Raw genomic sequence first — 14,330 nt, 5'->3', positions numbered from 1 at the left:
AGAAAGAGATGGGTGAAGCAGGTTGACATTGACGCAGCACATAGGGAAACTTTTGACAGAGTTGGAGGTGCAATAATGAAAGACTTCTCATTTATTGGATGGTGTTACAAGTGCTACATAAAAACAGATGTAGTTTAAGTTCTTGATGTTACCTTTTTACCGAGTGTAGTTGGGGCTGGGTGTGTTTTGCGAGTATGAGAGGGAGCAAGCTGACAGTGGCAGCAGTGATGAGGCAGGTGCTGCTGGGCAAACCCCTCTGCCACTCTCCAAAAGGTTTGGTGGTTATTTTGTCACAGTCTTCTGCAGTCTAGAAAATTATATCACGTTAACCTCGGAGCCTGTGCAGTCCATATGCATTAAAAGACCCATTTTTGAGGGTAAACTGTGCTATCCTTTGTTTCCTACCGAAGAAGTGCTCACCACAGATGGCAAAAAGGTCCTAGCTGTGCTGTTCCCATCGATCCCCCCGGTACAATACAAGGATGTCCTCGTCCTTCCTCCCGGTGACGTCGCCTCAGCTCAGCGTGTCGGTTCTTGCCTTCAGCCAAAGGGTGGCTTGGTGTGATGTGGGGGAGCCTGAAGGAAGCAAAGCAGCGCATAAAAACCCTGCGTCCTTTAGCCTGCTTCCTAACCCCCCTGTTTATGGATAAGAGGAACTCAGGTGTCACACACTTTGATAAATTAATCTCCAACGCTTTATCTTTTTCTTTCCTCTTTTATTCCACGTTTGTGTTTTTCCTAATTTTGGCATTCTTCACATGTATTTCCTTTTCCTTAAGATGGGGGAAGCTAAGTTAACGTTGTGTATTTGTCACTGGACGTTGGCCTTTCTCTCCCGCCTCCAACATGCGCGCTCTGTCTCCAGTTGCCAACCACGGTATAAATCGCAGGTTAACAAAATGTAGCTCCAGAGAGTTATCTCAGATGTAGAATGGAGAGTCAAATGTGACATGAGAACTGATGAAAGACCCATTTATATGCTCAACAACAGCCTTTTCCTGTGGGTTATTTTCAGCATTGGCTCAGGAAATGTGCTTGTAAAGCTCCGTGGTATGCTGATTTGTATGGTGATATTTTAATTGCAGCAAGGTCTAATGTAATTGTGTATGTAACACAGTAAAATTTTTTTGGGCATAAAATAAATGTTGGGAAAGAAAGCAGTCATAATATTAACTTCAGTTTTTATTTAAATGCCAACAGTGATATTAATATGCCTCATTTACCCAGCATTTATATTTGATTCAGTTAAAGATGTTTTAACGAATAGACTTAAACTATGCAGCTATGTTGTTTCAATGCACTAGACAAAATTTAGGTTAAGGAATGCAGGGTTTATTTTAGATGCTAGAATCCAAGAAGTTTTTTTTAAAAATATTAAGTTTACACAAGTTTTAATTTTTCCTTAAGATATCTTTGTGCTTATGAAAAACTGCTGCACTCAAGCAGAAGTGGACTAAAAAAAAATCTCTAAGATACATGTAAATAAATAAAAGGAGTTTTTATCAAAATTGCCATTTTGATAGCTACAACCTGAGCCGTATGGCTCAGTGATTTCAACTGCGCAGAGTTTAGTTGCTTTTTCTGTTTTGGGTGTTTTTTTTCCCCCAGTGGTGTTCCTGGGGGTCAGATATTCTGTATCGATTTTTGAGATGAGCTGAAAAGTTTGAAAAAGTGTCTAAATCCCATTCTTCTAATCTGTGCAAAAGATCAGAGGAAGAGAGAGCACAAGTCCAGTCTTGCAAGCAGCTCAATTATTTTTTACAGCTAGTCTCTGTTGGTCTCAACCAAACTATTTCATCCTCAGTTTTCCAGCAGACTACCCAGGAAGCTGCGTCAGCTCTGGTGCATGCAGACAGTTGTGTGTTTAAGAGTTAAGTCACTCCATGTTTATTTTAGAACTAAGTCACTACCTTTTGAGTACTCTGCTACTTAGCTCTCTTTTGTCATCTTCTAGCTATGACATGTAAAAAACGGAGTGCAATAGGTTGCGCGTTATTTCTAAATTGAATGAGCAACTTTTTGAAGAGAGGTATTACAGCCCTGATTTCAGGGATAAAGTCACCCGAAAATCATAAAAATAATGATGAGTCAATACAGAAGATATTTAGGGCCTTGCATTAACTCTGATTTTAGTGGAGCAGAAGTAGTTATACATTGGAATGTCATGTTAGCTCTGGCAAGGTAAAATCAATTTTGTTTGAAATGGATATTAATAGGAGGTTTTGTTCTCACTTGGTCAAAGTTTTCCCTTTCCTATTTGATGTGTTCGGTTTTAGATTTTGTCACTTTTTTTTACAGCTTTCTAGAAGTCTATTCAGTGTGTGCTGGAGTTGTGTTGGGGGGGGGGCGTTGTGTGACTGGAAAGTAAAGTTTTATTTTTCTTCTGATCCTGCTGTCCTTTCCCAATAAAAGTTTTCCCAATAGGGTCTGGTTTATGAATTGAGAGAAGTTAGAATAGCAGGTCCTGATTGTAAATGAGTGCTGTATTTTGGTGGTCCTGTTTTATCGTGTTTATCACTTCCATGGCAGGAGTTCTTTCCAAAGGTCTTGGCCATGAGCATTGCAGCTCTCCCTGTGAAACGAGAATTAATGATAAGGGAAGGCAAAAAGCTGTAAATTCTGCAAAGACTTCCCTCTTTACCTACCCTGGGTAGGTAAAGCCTCACAGCTTTGAGTGGTGATGGGAAGAACTGATGCAGCGACTCCTTCCCCTGTACAAGTCTCAAGGCAAGGGTTTAAATCCCTGGGTTTTGCTGCAGTGTTTCACTTTCCAGTACCAACGCTCAGGACTGTCCTGTTGTATCCTCTTGGATTATATTCTGCTACATTGCCATCATCTCCTTTTGGCACTTTTGCTGGGGCCGCCCCAGCGGAGGCAGGGCGATGTGACTGTGTCTCCTGCTTGTCACGACGGCAGCTGTGGCACGCTGCTCAGGAGCTGAACTGGCCCACTGTGTGGGCACCAGTTTTCTTGAAGACTTTTAAAACTGAGACCTCTTTTTTTTTTAATGTGGCTTTTCTATGGTGAGTGTGGAAACATCTGAAGCATGCGTGTGTGTTTATGTTGAACTTTCCAAGGAACTGAGGAATTGCCAACAAATGGTCTCACTGAAGATCGGCCCTGTGAGCATGGGAGGCTGCCTGCGGCGAGAGCGGTCCTTGGGTGCCTCTGGCCACGGGAACTCGTGTTTTCAAATCGCAGCTAAATATGGAGATAATCTGAGAGCTGTTTGCACCTTTTTGTAAACCGTGCATTTTAAAATTGTGCAGTGAAGTATGCGCATGACTGTATTGATCGTAGTGTGCCTGAAGTAGGGTGACTGACAGAATGGATTGCTTAAAAAAAAAGGTACAAAATGTATTAAGTGTGAAACATATGACAAATGTCTTGCTTATTTTTTGCTCCGAATGCAAGTCAGATTTATTTTTTTCTTCTTCTTGAGGAAAGAAATAAGTGCTGTCTTGGCCTGAGGATAACAAATGCTAAACTAAACGCTGCTGGCTGCAAACGCTGGGATAACTTGGTTCCAGCAAGTCCGGTGTTGCAGTTTGCAGCCAAGTATAGAAGGAGCTGCCAGTGGCATGATCTAACAGGCTAAATGTGGTGGCAGCTCTCGGCAGCATTTGCGATATCTCCTTGCCCAGGAAACCCAGGTGTGAGCAGGGAGTGTCAGAGGTAAAGACCAGGACAAAGAGGGTAGTTCTTGGCGTTTCTCTTGGCAGGAGCAAACTCCTGGCGTTCCCACCTGGCCTCTCTCTGCAGCCAGCCCTTTGCTCGGGAGGCAGCAGACAGCTTTCGAAGGACAAGCGGCTCTGAACCAAAATCTATTTTAAATAGATTGTCTTGAGCTTCTCTTTTGACAGTGTATCATGATCATCAAGGGTCCTGACTTCTGATAAAATACATAGATGCTTATGCATGCATACAGTACGTACAATATTGCTTAAAATAATTCAGTTTGAATTCTTGAAGTCTTTAAATGGCAATTTGAAAAAGTAAGCTGATATGCACAAATCATTTTCAGTTGGAGTTGCTCAGCTGGATGTGAGCTGTTTCTGTTTTCTAGCTGTGATTCTTAAGGAGTATTTATGTTTGTAATTGTATGCTTAAAGTTCCCTAACCAGCCCAGAGAGAACATAGCACAACAGTTAGAAGCGATGCAAATAATCATGGATTCATTGGTCTAGTTTGTTTGCCTCTTGTTTTGTGGTGCTTTTTTTTAAAGACTGTCATAGAGGTCTGTGTCATTCCTCAGCCATATCACCTATGGAAGGATAGCTTGCAAAAGAAACTAATGAATCTCACAGGCGCGATCTGTTCAGGTGGTCTTAAAAAATATAAATAAAAGGGAGATCAAGATCAACTGCCTGTCATGTTCCTTAGCATCAGACCAATAAAAACTCCTGGTTTGTTGCCTTTTTTGTTGCTATTAGTCCTAATAATATGAAGAACTTATTAAAATCATTGAGTTGTCACTGCAGAAGAACAAATGGCATAACTTTAATGCTATCATGTAAAATCCTATTTGAGAGGACACCTTGCTATCTCACTCTCTCACTGTGAAAAAGCACCATTTTTGGCAGAGAAGTTGAAGCCCAAGCAGCTTGGCTGCAATAAGGCAACCAGTCCCCAGTGCTGGCAGCCAAGCCAGCACTGCAAGAGCCGCAGTGGTATCCACCAGCCTTTCTCTCAGTGTCCACTACACCTAGAGAGGAGCGATGTGATCTCAGCTTCATCTCTTTCCATCTGTGCATCTGTCATTAAACCAGAGAGGTGACTGATGCTGTAGGAATAACTCAGATAAGTAAGCCACCTGGTCCAGGATGCATTTCATCCTCATTTACTGCTTAACGGTCCGGTATGCCTGAAGGAGAAATGAAAAGCAGAGGGACATAAAGAGGACAATGAGGGAGGGAATTTTTTAGCTATAATGGTAGACAGTCACCATTGTTCAGAGAATCTGAAGTTTAAATGATGAGGTGAATATGATGGGTTAGGGTCCAGGTGCATCTGGAGTGTTACGAAGTTCATCTTTATGCTTTCCAGACTGGTTTGTGAAAGGAAATGTGCTGATGTTGGCTTCTTCAGGATGGTTGTGGAGCTAAGGTATTGCAGCAAAATGTAACTTGTCCAAAAAGTACATTAATTGATGCCTTTATTAATCTTGCTGATCACTAATCCCATCATATATTTTCTTAAAACTTCCATAGGAGCTCACTAGTGATCTTGGATAGTATTCATTATTATCTTTGTGCTTTGCCAAGTATGCTTGCTTTCTAGAACTGATTTTCTTTTTCCCCCAAACCTGCAGTAAATAAATATTAAAGACATTGAACTGTCTTAAATAAAAAGTATTAAAGCAAAAGGAAGTTCACTAAACAAAATCAAGCAATTATTAACCAAGCAATAATTTCACTTAAGCTTTGACTTTCCAAGAGCATTTTCTGTTGTCTTGAGCACCCAAATCAGATAATTGCTTCTTAAATTGTTTCGGGATCTTAACTTGATTTCTGTATTTACAGCCCTTCTTTATACCTCAAAAGAGAGATTCTGAATTTAGATAGGACCTAACAGAAAAGATGCCATAGAACCTTTTTTATTTTCTTTTTTCCTTCAGTCTTTTAAATCTTTTATCCTTGGGATTTCCCAAAAGCATACAGCTAGGATCCATTGAGGGAATCGGTCAGTGAGGCTTGCTGCCTTACCTACAGCTATTACAAGTATGAGGCGCTATGAAAAAATACAACAGCCTTATCAGCTATTGACTCCACAGATAGCCAGTGTGCTTTTAGGTCTTAAAAAAAAAAAAAAGAGGCAGCTGAATGTGCCTTAATTATTGAAATTGATTGCAGGGACTGGTGATACTAAAAACTGAAAATGGATGAACCAGCAATAGTAATTGTTACCTCTCTGGAGGAAAGTGAGATGCAAGCGGCCGTGAAAGGATTGTGAAATGCTGTAACAATACAAAAAGGATTTGAGATTAAACGTTATAGTAGGGTATGCTTATTGGCTCTCTGATGTTTTGGTGTGTATTTTTTAGTTGAGTAGGAACTTCAGTTTGTGTAATTTTGCCTGTATGTTAAAGGCTTTCTTAAAAAAACAAACACACGCACCCACAAAAAACTACAATGAAATACTGGAGGAAGAGACAGAAGAACGATAAAGGTGCTGAGACGCTCCTACAAAAAGCAGCGTAGAATGGACACTCCTTTTAAAATAACAAAAGGGTGAGAAAAGAAGAATTTAGCAGTGTTGTATGCAAGGTTCTGTTCATTCAGTATTCCTATATATTTTTGATTACTTACTGGAGGTAGAAAAAACATCTAAAAATAATGGGGATCACAAGGAAATGTGTGTAAAGCAGCAGCATGGATGAATCTATTTTAACAAATACTTTGGAGGTGTGGAAACTTGCTTTTTAGTAGTTATGGTGATGCTAACACTTGAAGTAAATCCAATATACTATAAAATACTTAATGTTGGGGCATTCCATGGCAGAGAATCTCTCTGAATCATCTCAGTCAAGCTTAAAATACTAATTGCCTTCTAAATGAATTGGGAACTGAGACTGAAATGTTAATTGTGACTTCAGGCTATAGTGTCCTATGCAGTGCCTAAATCAACAGTGCCTGAAAGTGAAGCCTCAGGCTTATTTGAAGCTTCTATAATAATACAAATAAGACAGTCTGAACTAGTCTTGGTCATCTTTTGAAGACAATAAGTTTTTTATGCTGATTAGGATTTATTTTTCTGGCTGTAATACCTTGATGACAGTTCTTAAGTTTTGACAGTTTATCTTGCTGTATGCCTGACTAGGACTGGCCTGTTTTGTTTCATTAGTATTTTACTATCGCATTAGGAAAATACAGTGGAATGCATATGCTTCATCCCATAAACTGCTCATTCTGAGGCAAACTAATGATCCCTTCGTTTTATGTGTCAAATAAAAAAGCCCCACATCTATATTTAGGTAACTTGCTCACAAGATAACGGCAAGATATTCTTACTCAGTGGGCAGCACAGTGAGTTGGCAGTGATGGTGTTTCACATGACTGATAATGCAGAAGTTTCTCTTGGTTGTGCTGTGGGTAGGACAAAGAATCGTGATGAAGAGGGAACAAGATAGAGATAGGTGTTTTGGGGATACTGTGAACTATCAGAAGAGCTGCTTAAAAATAACCACTACTGCATGCCTGTGGTATTTTGGAAAAGGGGAATTGATAAGTGGTAGAAAGGATTCTGTTTATTTAAAGATTTACTACTATTTCCAAACTCATTTAAAAGCTACAAGGAATTTCACTTTGTCCAGAGATAACTTTAAGAGAACTGTATGTACACTTACGTTATGGGAGGTGATTCTGCCCCTCTGCTCTGGTGAGACCCCACCTGGAGTACTGCGTCCAGCTCTGGAGCCCTCAGCATAAGAAAGACACAGACCTGTTGGAGTGGGTCCAGAAGAGGGCCATGAAAATGACCAGGGGGATGGAACACCTCTCCTATGAAGAAAGGCTGAGAGAGTTGGGCTTGTTCAGCCTAGAGAAGAGAAGGCTCTGGGGAGACCTTATTGCAGCCTCTCAGTACTTAAAGGGGGCTTATAAGAAAGATGGGGACAAACTTTTTAGCAGGGCCTGTTGCAACAGGACAAGGGGGAATGGCTTTAAACTAAAGGGGGGTAGATACAGACTAGATATAAGGAAGAAATTTTTGATGTTGAGGGTGGTGAAACACTGGCACAGGTTGCCCAGAGAGGTGGTGGATGCCCCCTCCCTGGAAACATTCAAGGTGAGGTTGGACGGGGCTCTGAGCAACCTGATCTAGTTGAAGATGTCCCTGCCCACAGCGGGGGGGTTGGACTAGATGACCTTTAGAGGTCCCTTCCAACCCAAACTATTCTATGATTCTATGACTTCAGAGGTAAAAGTACAGAAAGAGTAACCAGTAAACAAAAAAAACTGCTTTCTGTTTTGACAGAAAAGCCATACTGTTTATGATGAAAGGTTAAGGCATAAGGTACAAGGAGAGTCACATGTTTTCCAGCACATGGTTTATAAAGGCAGATTAACACAGCGACTTTGTCACCATCTTCTCTGAAGAAGAGGACACTGCCGCAGATAATACCAGCAGTGCATCTACCCACAGCTACAGTATCGCCTTATCCCTGAACTGGCAGCTTCTTGTTTGATTCTGGGAAATGGCTGGGCGTGAACTGACTTTTGATCATTAATCATCTAATCATCCACTGTTTTTTCTTTAAAAAAACAAAGAAAGAAAAAAAAAAACCCCCAACACCACCAAAAAAAACTCAACAAAATGTTTCAGGTGGAAGAACCTGAGGGGGCTGTGTTAGGCTGTGAGCTGAGCAAGTACAGGATAAAGACGTATAGGGATTACTCTGAGGTGCTTTGACTGGTGGGGCAGATACTGTAGGCAAGATTTGGTAGATGGTTCTCTCAGCTCTCATAGTGTCCTTTACAGGAATAGTAGGTGCATATGCACCACAAAGGCAAGAAAAGGACCTTACTGCTTAAATGTTGTTGTGATTCCCAGGAAGAAAAAAAAGTGTATACGCTGAGTGGCTCTCATCTGTGGACACTTACTAAACATCCTAAATTACCAGTAGTTAATTACTAAAAACTTTTTAGTAGTTATTTAATAGGAAGTTTCAGTAAAAAAGCCGATTAATCGTTCATTTAGAAAATTCTTCACCCAACACAGGCCAGCTAGTTTGATCTTCATCCTTCAGTGGTGACAGGGTTATGTTTGCGCAAGCAGAGTACAGCCTCACCTAGAAATATGCTTGCTTCTGACTTCAAAAAGGGCAGGTTTTCTAAAATTTTAAGTGTTCGCACAGTTGCCCTGAAACGTTTAAATGAAAAATGATAGCAAAAGCTGGGAACAGACATCCTGTAGAGCATGCTTAGGTAAAAGGACTGTGATTTCACAAGTGTGGAAATAATGTTTTCTTAGTGGGAAGGAATCCTAGTTAAAGGAAATTAAAGCAGCAATTAAAACAAATATTAAGGATAGGAAAAAGGGCAATAAAATGTCCATTAACAAAAGTAAATGTTGATGAATAAGTGACTGAAAAGTGAATTCCAGTGTGGTTAGAGATAAAGCGCTCAATACATTTTGCAATGGAAAAAAAAATCCCAGATCAGATGCAGATTCAGTGACAGATGTGCATGATAAAACTAAATAATATAGTAAAGGAAGGAGTAGCAGTAGTTATTTCTGTTGCAGGTTTCGAATAAAGCAGGTGGATATATCTACCTCATGTAATGCTACAGATGAAATAAAGATGTTTGTCATCTATAAAATAAAAGGATATCAGATGGCATCTGCTAAAATAACCATTCTCAGGCCAATGGGTCATTTGGTTGTCAATTAGATAGACTAGACAAGGAGTTTTCTGAGTTGCTGAAGTTAACAATTAACGGCAGAATTGTTAGTGTCCTGCTAGTGCGGTTCCAGGGGAAGCTCTAGTGAAAAGCCACTTTTTTGCCTTCCTGAAACTTGTGGAGGCTCCACAGGAACAGTCGCTGGCGTACTCCATGCACTGTTGTCCTCAGCACTCGTCTCCCTGGCGGATGCTCTCTTTCCGCGTGGAGTTGATAATTTCCAAACTGAAATAACTGGGTGTCTCTCTGCACCCTGGGTGCTGCCGTCTTGGCTCAGGGTCTCGTTTGAACTCGATGATGAGCTTGCAATCTCCTTCCTCCCCCCACTCCATTTGGTTCTGGGAGACAGTAACTGCTTGGGTGTTTCCCAAGTCCTTCCTGTGTTATCTTAATAGAACCAAGCTATTTTAATCTTTTCTACATCTTTGCGGCTGACCAAAGTCTGTCCACAGGCCAACTTATCTTGTCTTCATCTCTAAATACATTTCTATTTGTGATCAGCATTTGTGTGCTGTTTTGTTGTTTGTTTTTTTTTTTTAACTCTGCCTTGAGCATTGAGTAATCAACACCTTGGTGTGTCTGCCAGAGCATCCTCACACAGCTAGTATTCCTTACTTCTGCCATTCATGTTACGGGCAGCAACCTCCCATGGGATCCATGCTGACAGCTTTTCTTTCTGGTGACTATCACAGTTGGAGGTGGTGAGTCTGAAGAGTCGCCCTCCATCCCTGCTTTCTTGTGATTCAAAGTTGGGAAAAGAAAAGATCAGTTGTAACTGTCCCTTGCACAGGGAAGCAGAGGGCAGCTATATGGGGAAGTGTGTAGCCCTGACAGATGTTGGCTGCACAAAATTAGGTGTTGATCAGCACAGTGAGATCTCTGCTGGCTGCGACAGCTTGGGGGCAAGGGTTTCTGGATTTGCTTTTTGTTTTGTAGGGTAGCTAATCACTTTTGGCTCATATCACAATAAGCCTGTGGCATCCCAGCATCTTTTTGCAGGCCTTGAACACAGATTATGTGAATTTAGACACGGCTTTAGTGTAATTGGCAATTATCAGATATTTTTAAGGATTAAAAGTAGGAGCGCAGGGATGTGCTGTGTTTCTATGTAACTTTACCAAAACCCCAGGCTGTTTCCTCTAGTCTCTGTTTTCTTCTTTATCTTTCCCTACCCCCTTTTTTATTTTCTTCTAGAATTGCGTTTCTTAAATCTCTACTGAAGTTGTCAAGGCTAGTTAGAGGAAGAAGGTTGTGTGCCTGTCTCATGCAATTTCTGTGTTGCAAATACAGCTGAAGCTAATGAAAAGAGACCTCTATAATCATTGTACAGCAGCAGAACAAGGTTATATTTTATAGCTTTGACAGCTACATGGAAGGTGTGTGTCTCTGGGGGATGGGAGTTTTTAATGACAAAAGATGCTGCTTTCTTGTTTTTAAGAAGAATTATTGGACAGAACAGTTACAATATTGCCATCACTGATGCAGTAGTTTAGCATATGCATTGAGAGACAACCCTGTATATATACATGCACCTAAAATTTCAGACAGAAAGCTCCAGCCTGAGTACCATATCTGGAACAAGTCCTGGTGCTATGAGATAGAGGAGAGCAAAACGGCTATGATCTTTCTTTATCCTTCTGGCACACAGTACAAACGTTGCACTATACATGCACATAGCAATAAGGGACTAGATTTATCAAACTTTGCTGTGAGGCAAATTCTGATGGACAAGAATAACATAAATACTCCAAAGGTATTGTGGCTTTTGCTCGCTGTGAGCGAGCGTTGTATCAATACCAGCATAGATAAAACACTGCAGAGTTATGAGTCCACTGCGGAAAAGCCTACCACTGTTGTCACCTTCAGACTACCCACTACTGTTTTCAATGTTTCTGATACCAAGTAGACCATTTATTGTAGGGTAAAACAGAAAGCTCTTTACATAAATAAAGTATGGTATGTTTATCGACTGTACATATTTTAATTTTAGGTCCTTAGAAGAACACCATGGTCATCCTAACGTGGTAATGGGAGATCTTCAGTCAGATGAAGACGATATCATGAACAGTTCTGATGAAGATGATGACACAAATTCTGATTCCAGCAAAGGGGAGCCTGATCCTCAAGAATATAAACAGGTATCTTTTTATCTTTATCTTCTGAAGCTATTACTCACTTTTGCACTATTTTGTAAGTTGTAACCTGTTGGGATATTGTCAAATAAAAGGCATTGAGTAAACATAACTTTATATATTTCTTTTTGTCATTCTTATTGTTTAGTGGTTTTTTTCTAAAATTTTAATTTAATACGTGTATGTTAGCCTGATATTAAGAGGTCAAGTTTAGAAATAGCCCACTACAAAGTGTGTGTTGCCTGGCATATTTGTTCTTAATCTTTTACTGAATCATGGAGCTGTAGACCTGCCTACCATGCCCCTCTAACAGAGCTACATGCACAGATGTATGTTTAGAGATCTTTGGTTTTGAGACTTGTAAATACCTTTTAATGAGGCTGTCTGCGACTCAGATCCTAGAGTGTACAGTGTCTCTTGTGCACTGAACATTTAAAATCAACCTTTGATTTGTTAGCCTTGGTGAAGCCCAAGGAAAGGGGCCAGGTGAAGGTTGCAAGGTCTGAGAAGGTCCTTCTGGAAAATATCTCGGAAGCTGTAGTTTTGCCTGGATGGTCCTGTTTTGGGGGCCTCTGCCATGCAGCAAAGGCTGTGTCCCAGTAACCGTTTCTGTGCAGACAGCTTTCTTGCGTTTGCAGGTTCTGCATGCTAACCTGCCAAATCACTGCTTGGTGCACAGGGGACAGATGACTGAACCAGTTTTTAATTCTTCCTTTTCGATGGCATGAAACCTGCCTTTCAGCATTTAAGTTCCTTAATTCACTTCTTTGGTGCTGAGGAGAGACTATTGGTATGTGCGCAAGAGACCTGTCGTTGTAGGGTCGCAGAGCCACCTCTGTGGCCCTTGGAGGAGCGTAAGCCATACTTGACTGTTGTGGTTGAGGTCTGACCTTCTGCTAGCTTCTGCGAGTGCCAGCTTGGAATGATTTCCCTTATTTTAACCTTATTTCTCCTTTAGATGAGGAGCAGGAAGACAGTACTAACAACTTAGAATGAAATCGAGTACTGGGGGTCCTATCCCTCTCCTTGGGGATACCTGCTTTCTTACTTCTCAGTCCTGGATGCTCTGGCACCAGCCTGCCCATAGACCAGTGCCTCTCCTCAGCACCAGTCCTGGCAGCTCTGTTTCCTTTGATAGTAGTTATATTTGCTTCCTTTCCATAAAAATGAATAATAATTTAAAAAAAAAAAAAGGCAATGAGACTTTTTAGGGCTGGAAGAGAAGACTCAATGGTGATGTGTCAGACCTGAATGTCATTTAACCAAATCTTCTGAGGAATAAATTGGGGGAGGGAAAGAGAGTTGAGGGAAAAGCTTGTTCCTGTGCAACTAAGCAGGACTGTACCCGTGTAGAAGCTACCTTACCTTGTGTGCCTCTAGGAATGCCCTCAACCTTTCACGATGGAGTTTTACAGGAAAGAGTCCCTGTTACGAGGCTTCTTGGGCAGGTTTCGACGAGTAATTCAGTGCTTGCTTGAGCCGCCTGTGGCATATGTGGCTGGCAGCTGGGGATTAACAACCAACTTCCTAACAGGGAGAGCAGCTGCAGAGGAGAATGAAGCAGTCACTGCATCGGTCATCAGCTGGGCTTGTTTTTATTTTCCCTTACCCCAAGCATCTGGCTGTTTTGATGCCTTTTATCCGTTAGAGGAGTTACAAGACTCCTTCCCAATGCCATGCCTGAGAGCCCAATTTGTATCCCTTCGGTTCTCCCATTAGAGACTCTCTTAGGCCCAGAGTATCTTTGGCTGAGCAAATGCAAAGTGGCCTTTTCAGTGCCAGTTGGTATGTGAAAAGTCTTTCATATGGGGTTGAAAACAGACTGTGATATTTCATTTTGTAATTGTTTAGTGTTAGCATCTTGTTCTCAAAATACTAATTTTCATCTCATTTGCAACCGTCACATCTACAGTGATGGCAGATACCTTGCTCTGCATAATTGAGTTACTTGTGAATTCAGTCTTGTAGGGAGCGTGTCAGCTGTGCTTTCTAAAAAGGCATCGAGGCCTGAGGATGGGTGTTAGAATCTCGCCTGAATCCGATTGACCCTCACTGGGTAGATCTCAGTGTTTTTTGGAAATAAGTTTAATTTTAGAAGTAAAATCCCAGCTCTGTGTGAAGCTGTCTGTGGAGTATATAAAATAAATAATGTATTTTGCATATATGTGATGCAACACCCAATTATTAAATTTAGAAATTAATTTTAATTTAGTAATTCAGCACTGTGTCAATTCAAATGAAAAAAAAATTTAGATTTATTTCTTATTTTGAGTATAACAATATCATTAAAACCAACCTATGAGTATCATCAGTTCCATGGTTTGATTTCTAGCACCTGAGACTTGTTTAGAGGTTCGGAGAAGACCTAAAACTCCACATGAATCTTGCAACATTAGTGCTTCTGACCCAAAAGTTCATATATGCAATGCCACCGATACCTGCTTTTCCAGATAAACTGTTCAATGCCTATATTATACTACCATACTCAAGACAGTCTCCCCAGGACTTCCATCGCACTTGTGTTGTATATCCTGTGATGTTTTAGTGCTCCTCATCCACGCTCTTTCTTTGCAGCCCATTGAAATGAAAGCCTGAATATCTAATAGATGTGGTGACAGCTGGCAGGAGAGAAGCATATGGCAAACCATGAGAGCTGTTATGGAGAAAGGTGTTTTATCTGAGGGAAATTATACACGGGAGTTACACTGAGTCGAAAACATTTGCATCCTGACACCTACCCCCTTTTGCTTTGCTATACCTGTTCCTTATATCTGATGTTGAACAGTAGCATTGATT

At 40.9% G+C, this 14,330-nt stretch overlaps 1 protein-coding gene across 3 annotated transcripts in view; it reads left to right on the top strand.

Annotated features, from left to right (window-relative positions):
* Positions 1 to 14,330, top strand: part of FGD6 (FYVE, RhoGEF and PH domain containing 6) — a 74,676-nt gene that overhangs the window by 18,279 nt on the left and 42,067 nt on the right. For all 3 annotated transcript variants that reach the window (XM_076334734.1, XM_076334727.1, XM_076334742.1), the window contains exon 3: positions 11,393 to 11,540. In XM_076334734.1, coding sequence (XP_076190849.1) covers positions 11,393 to 11,540 — 148 coding nt within the window. The remainder of the gene's footprint in view (positions 1 to 11,392; positions 11,541 to 14,330) is intronic.

This window comes from Aptenodytes patagonicus, chromosome 1 (assembly GCF_965638725.1).
Source record: "Aptenodytes patagonicus chromosome 1, bAptPat1.pri.cur, whole genome shotgun sequence".
Classification (NCBI taxonomy): domain Eukaryota; kingdom Metazoa; phylum Chordata; class Aves; order Sphenisciformes; family Spheniscidae; genus Aptenodytes; species Aptenodytes patagonicus.
Note: the sequence above shows the minus strand (reverse complement) of the source record. Positions and strands in the feature narration are given on the sequence as shown.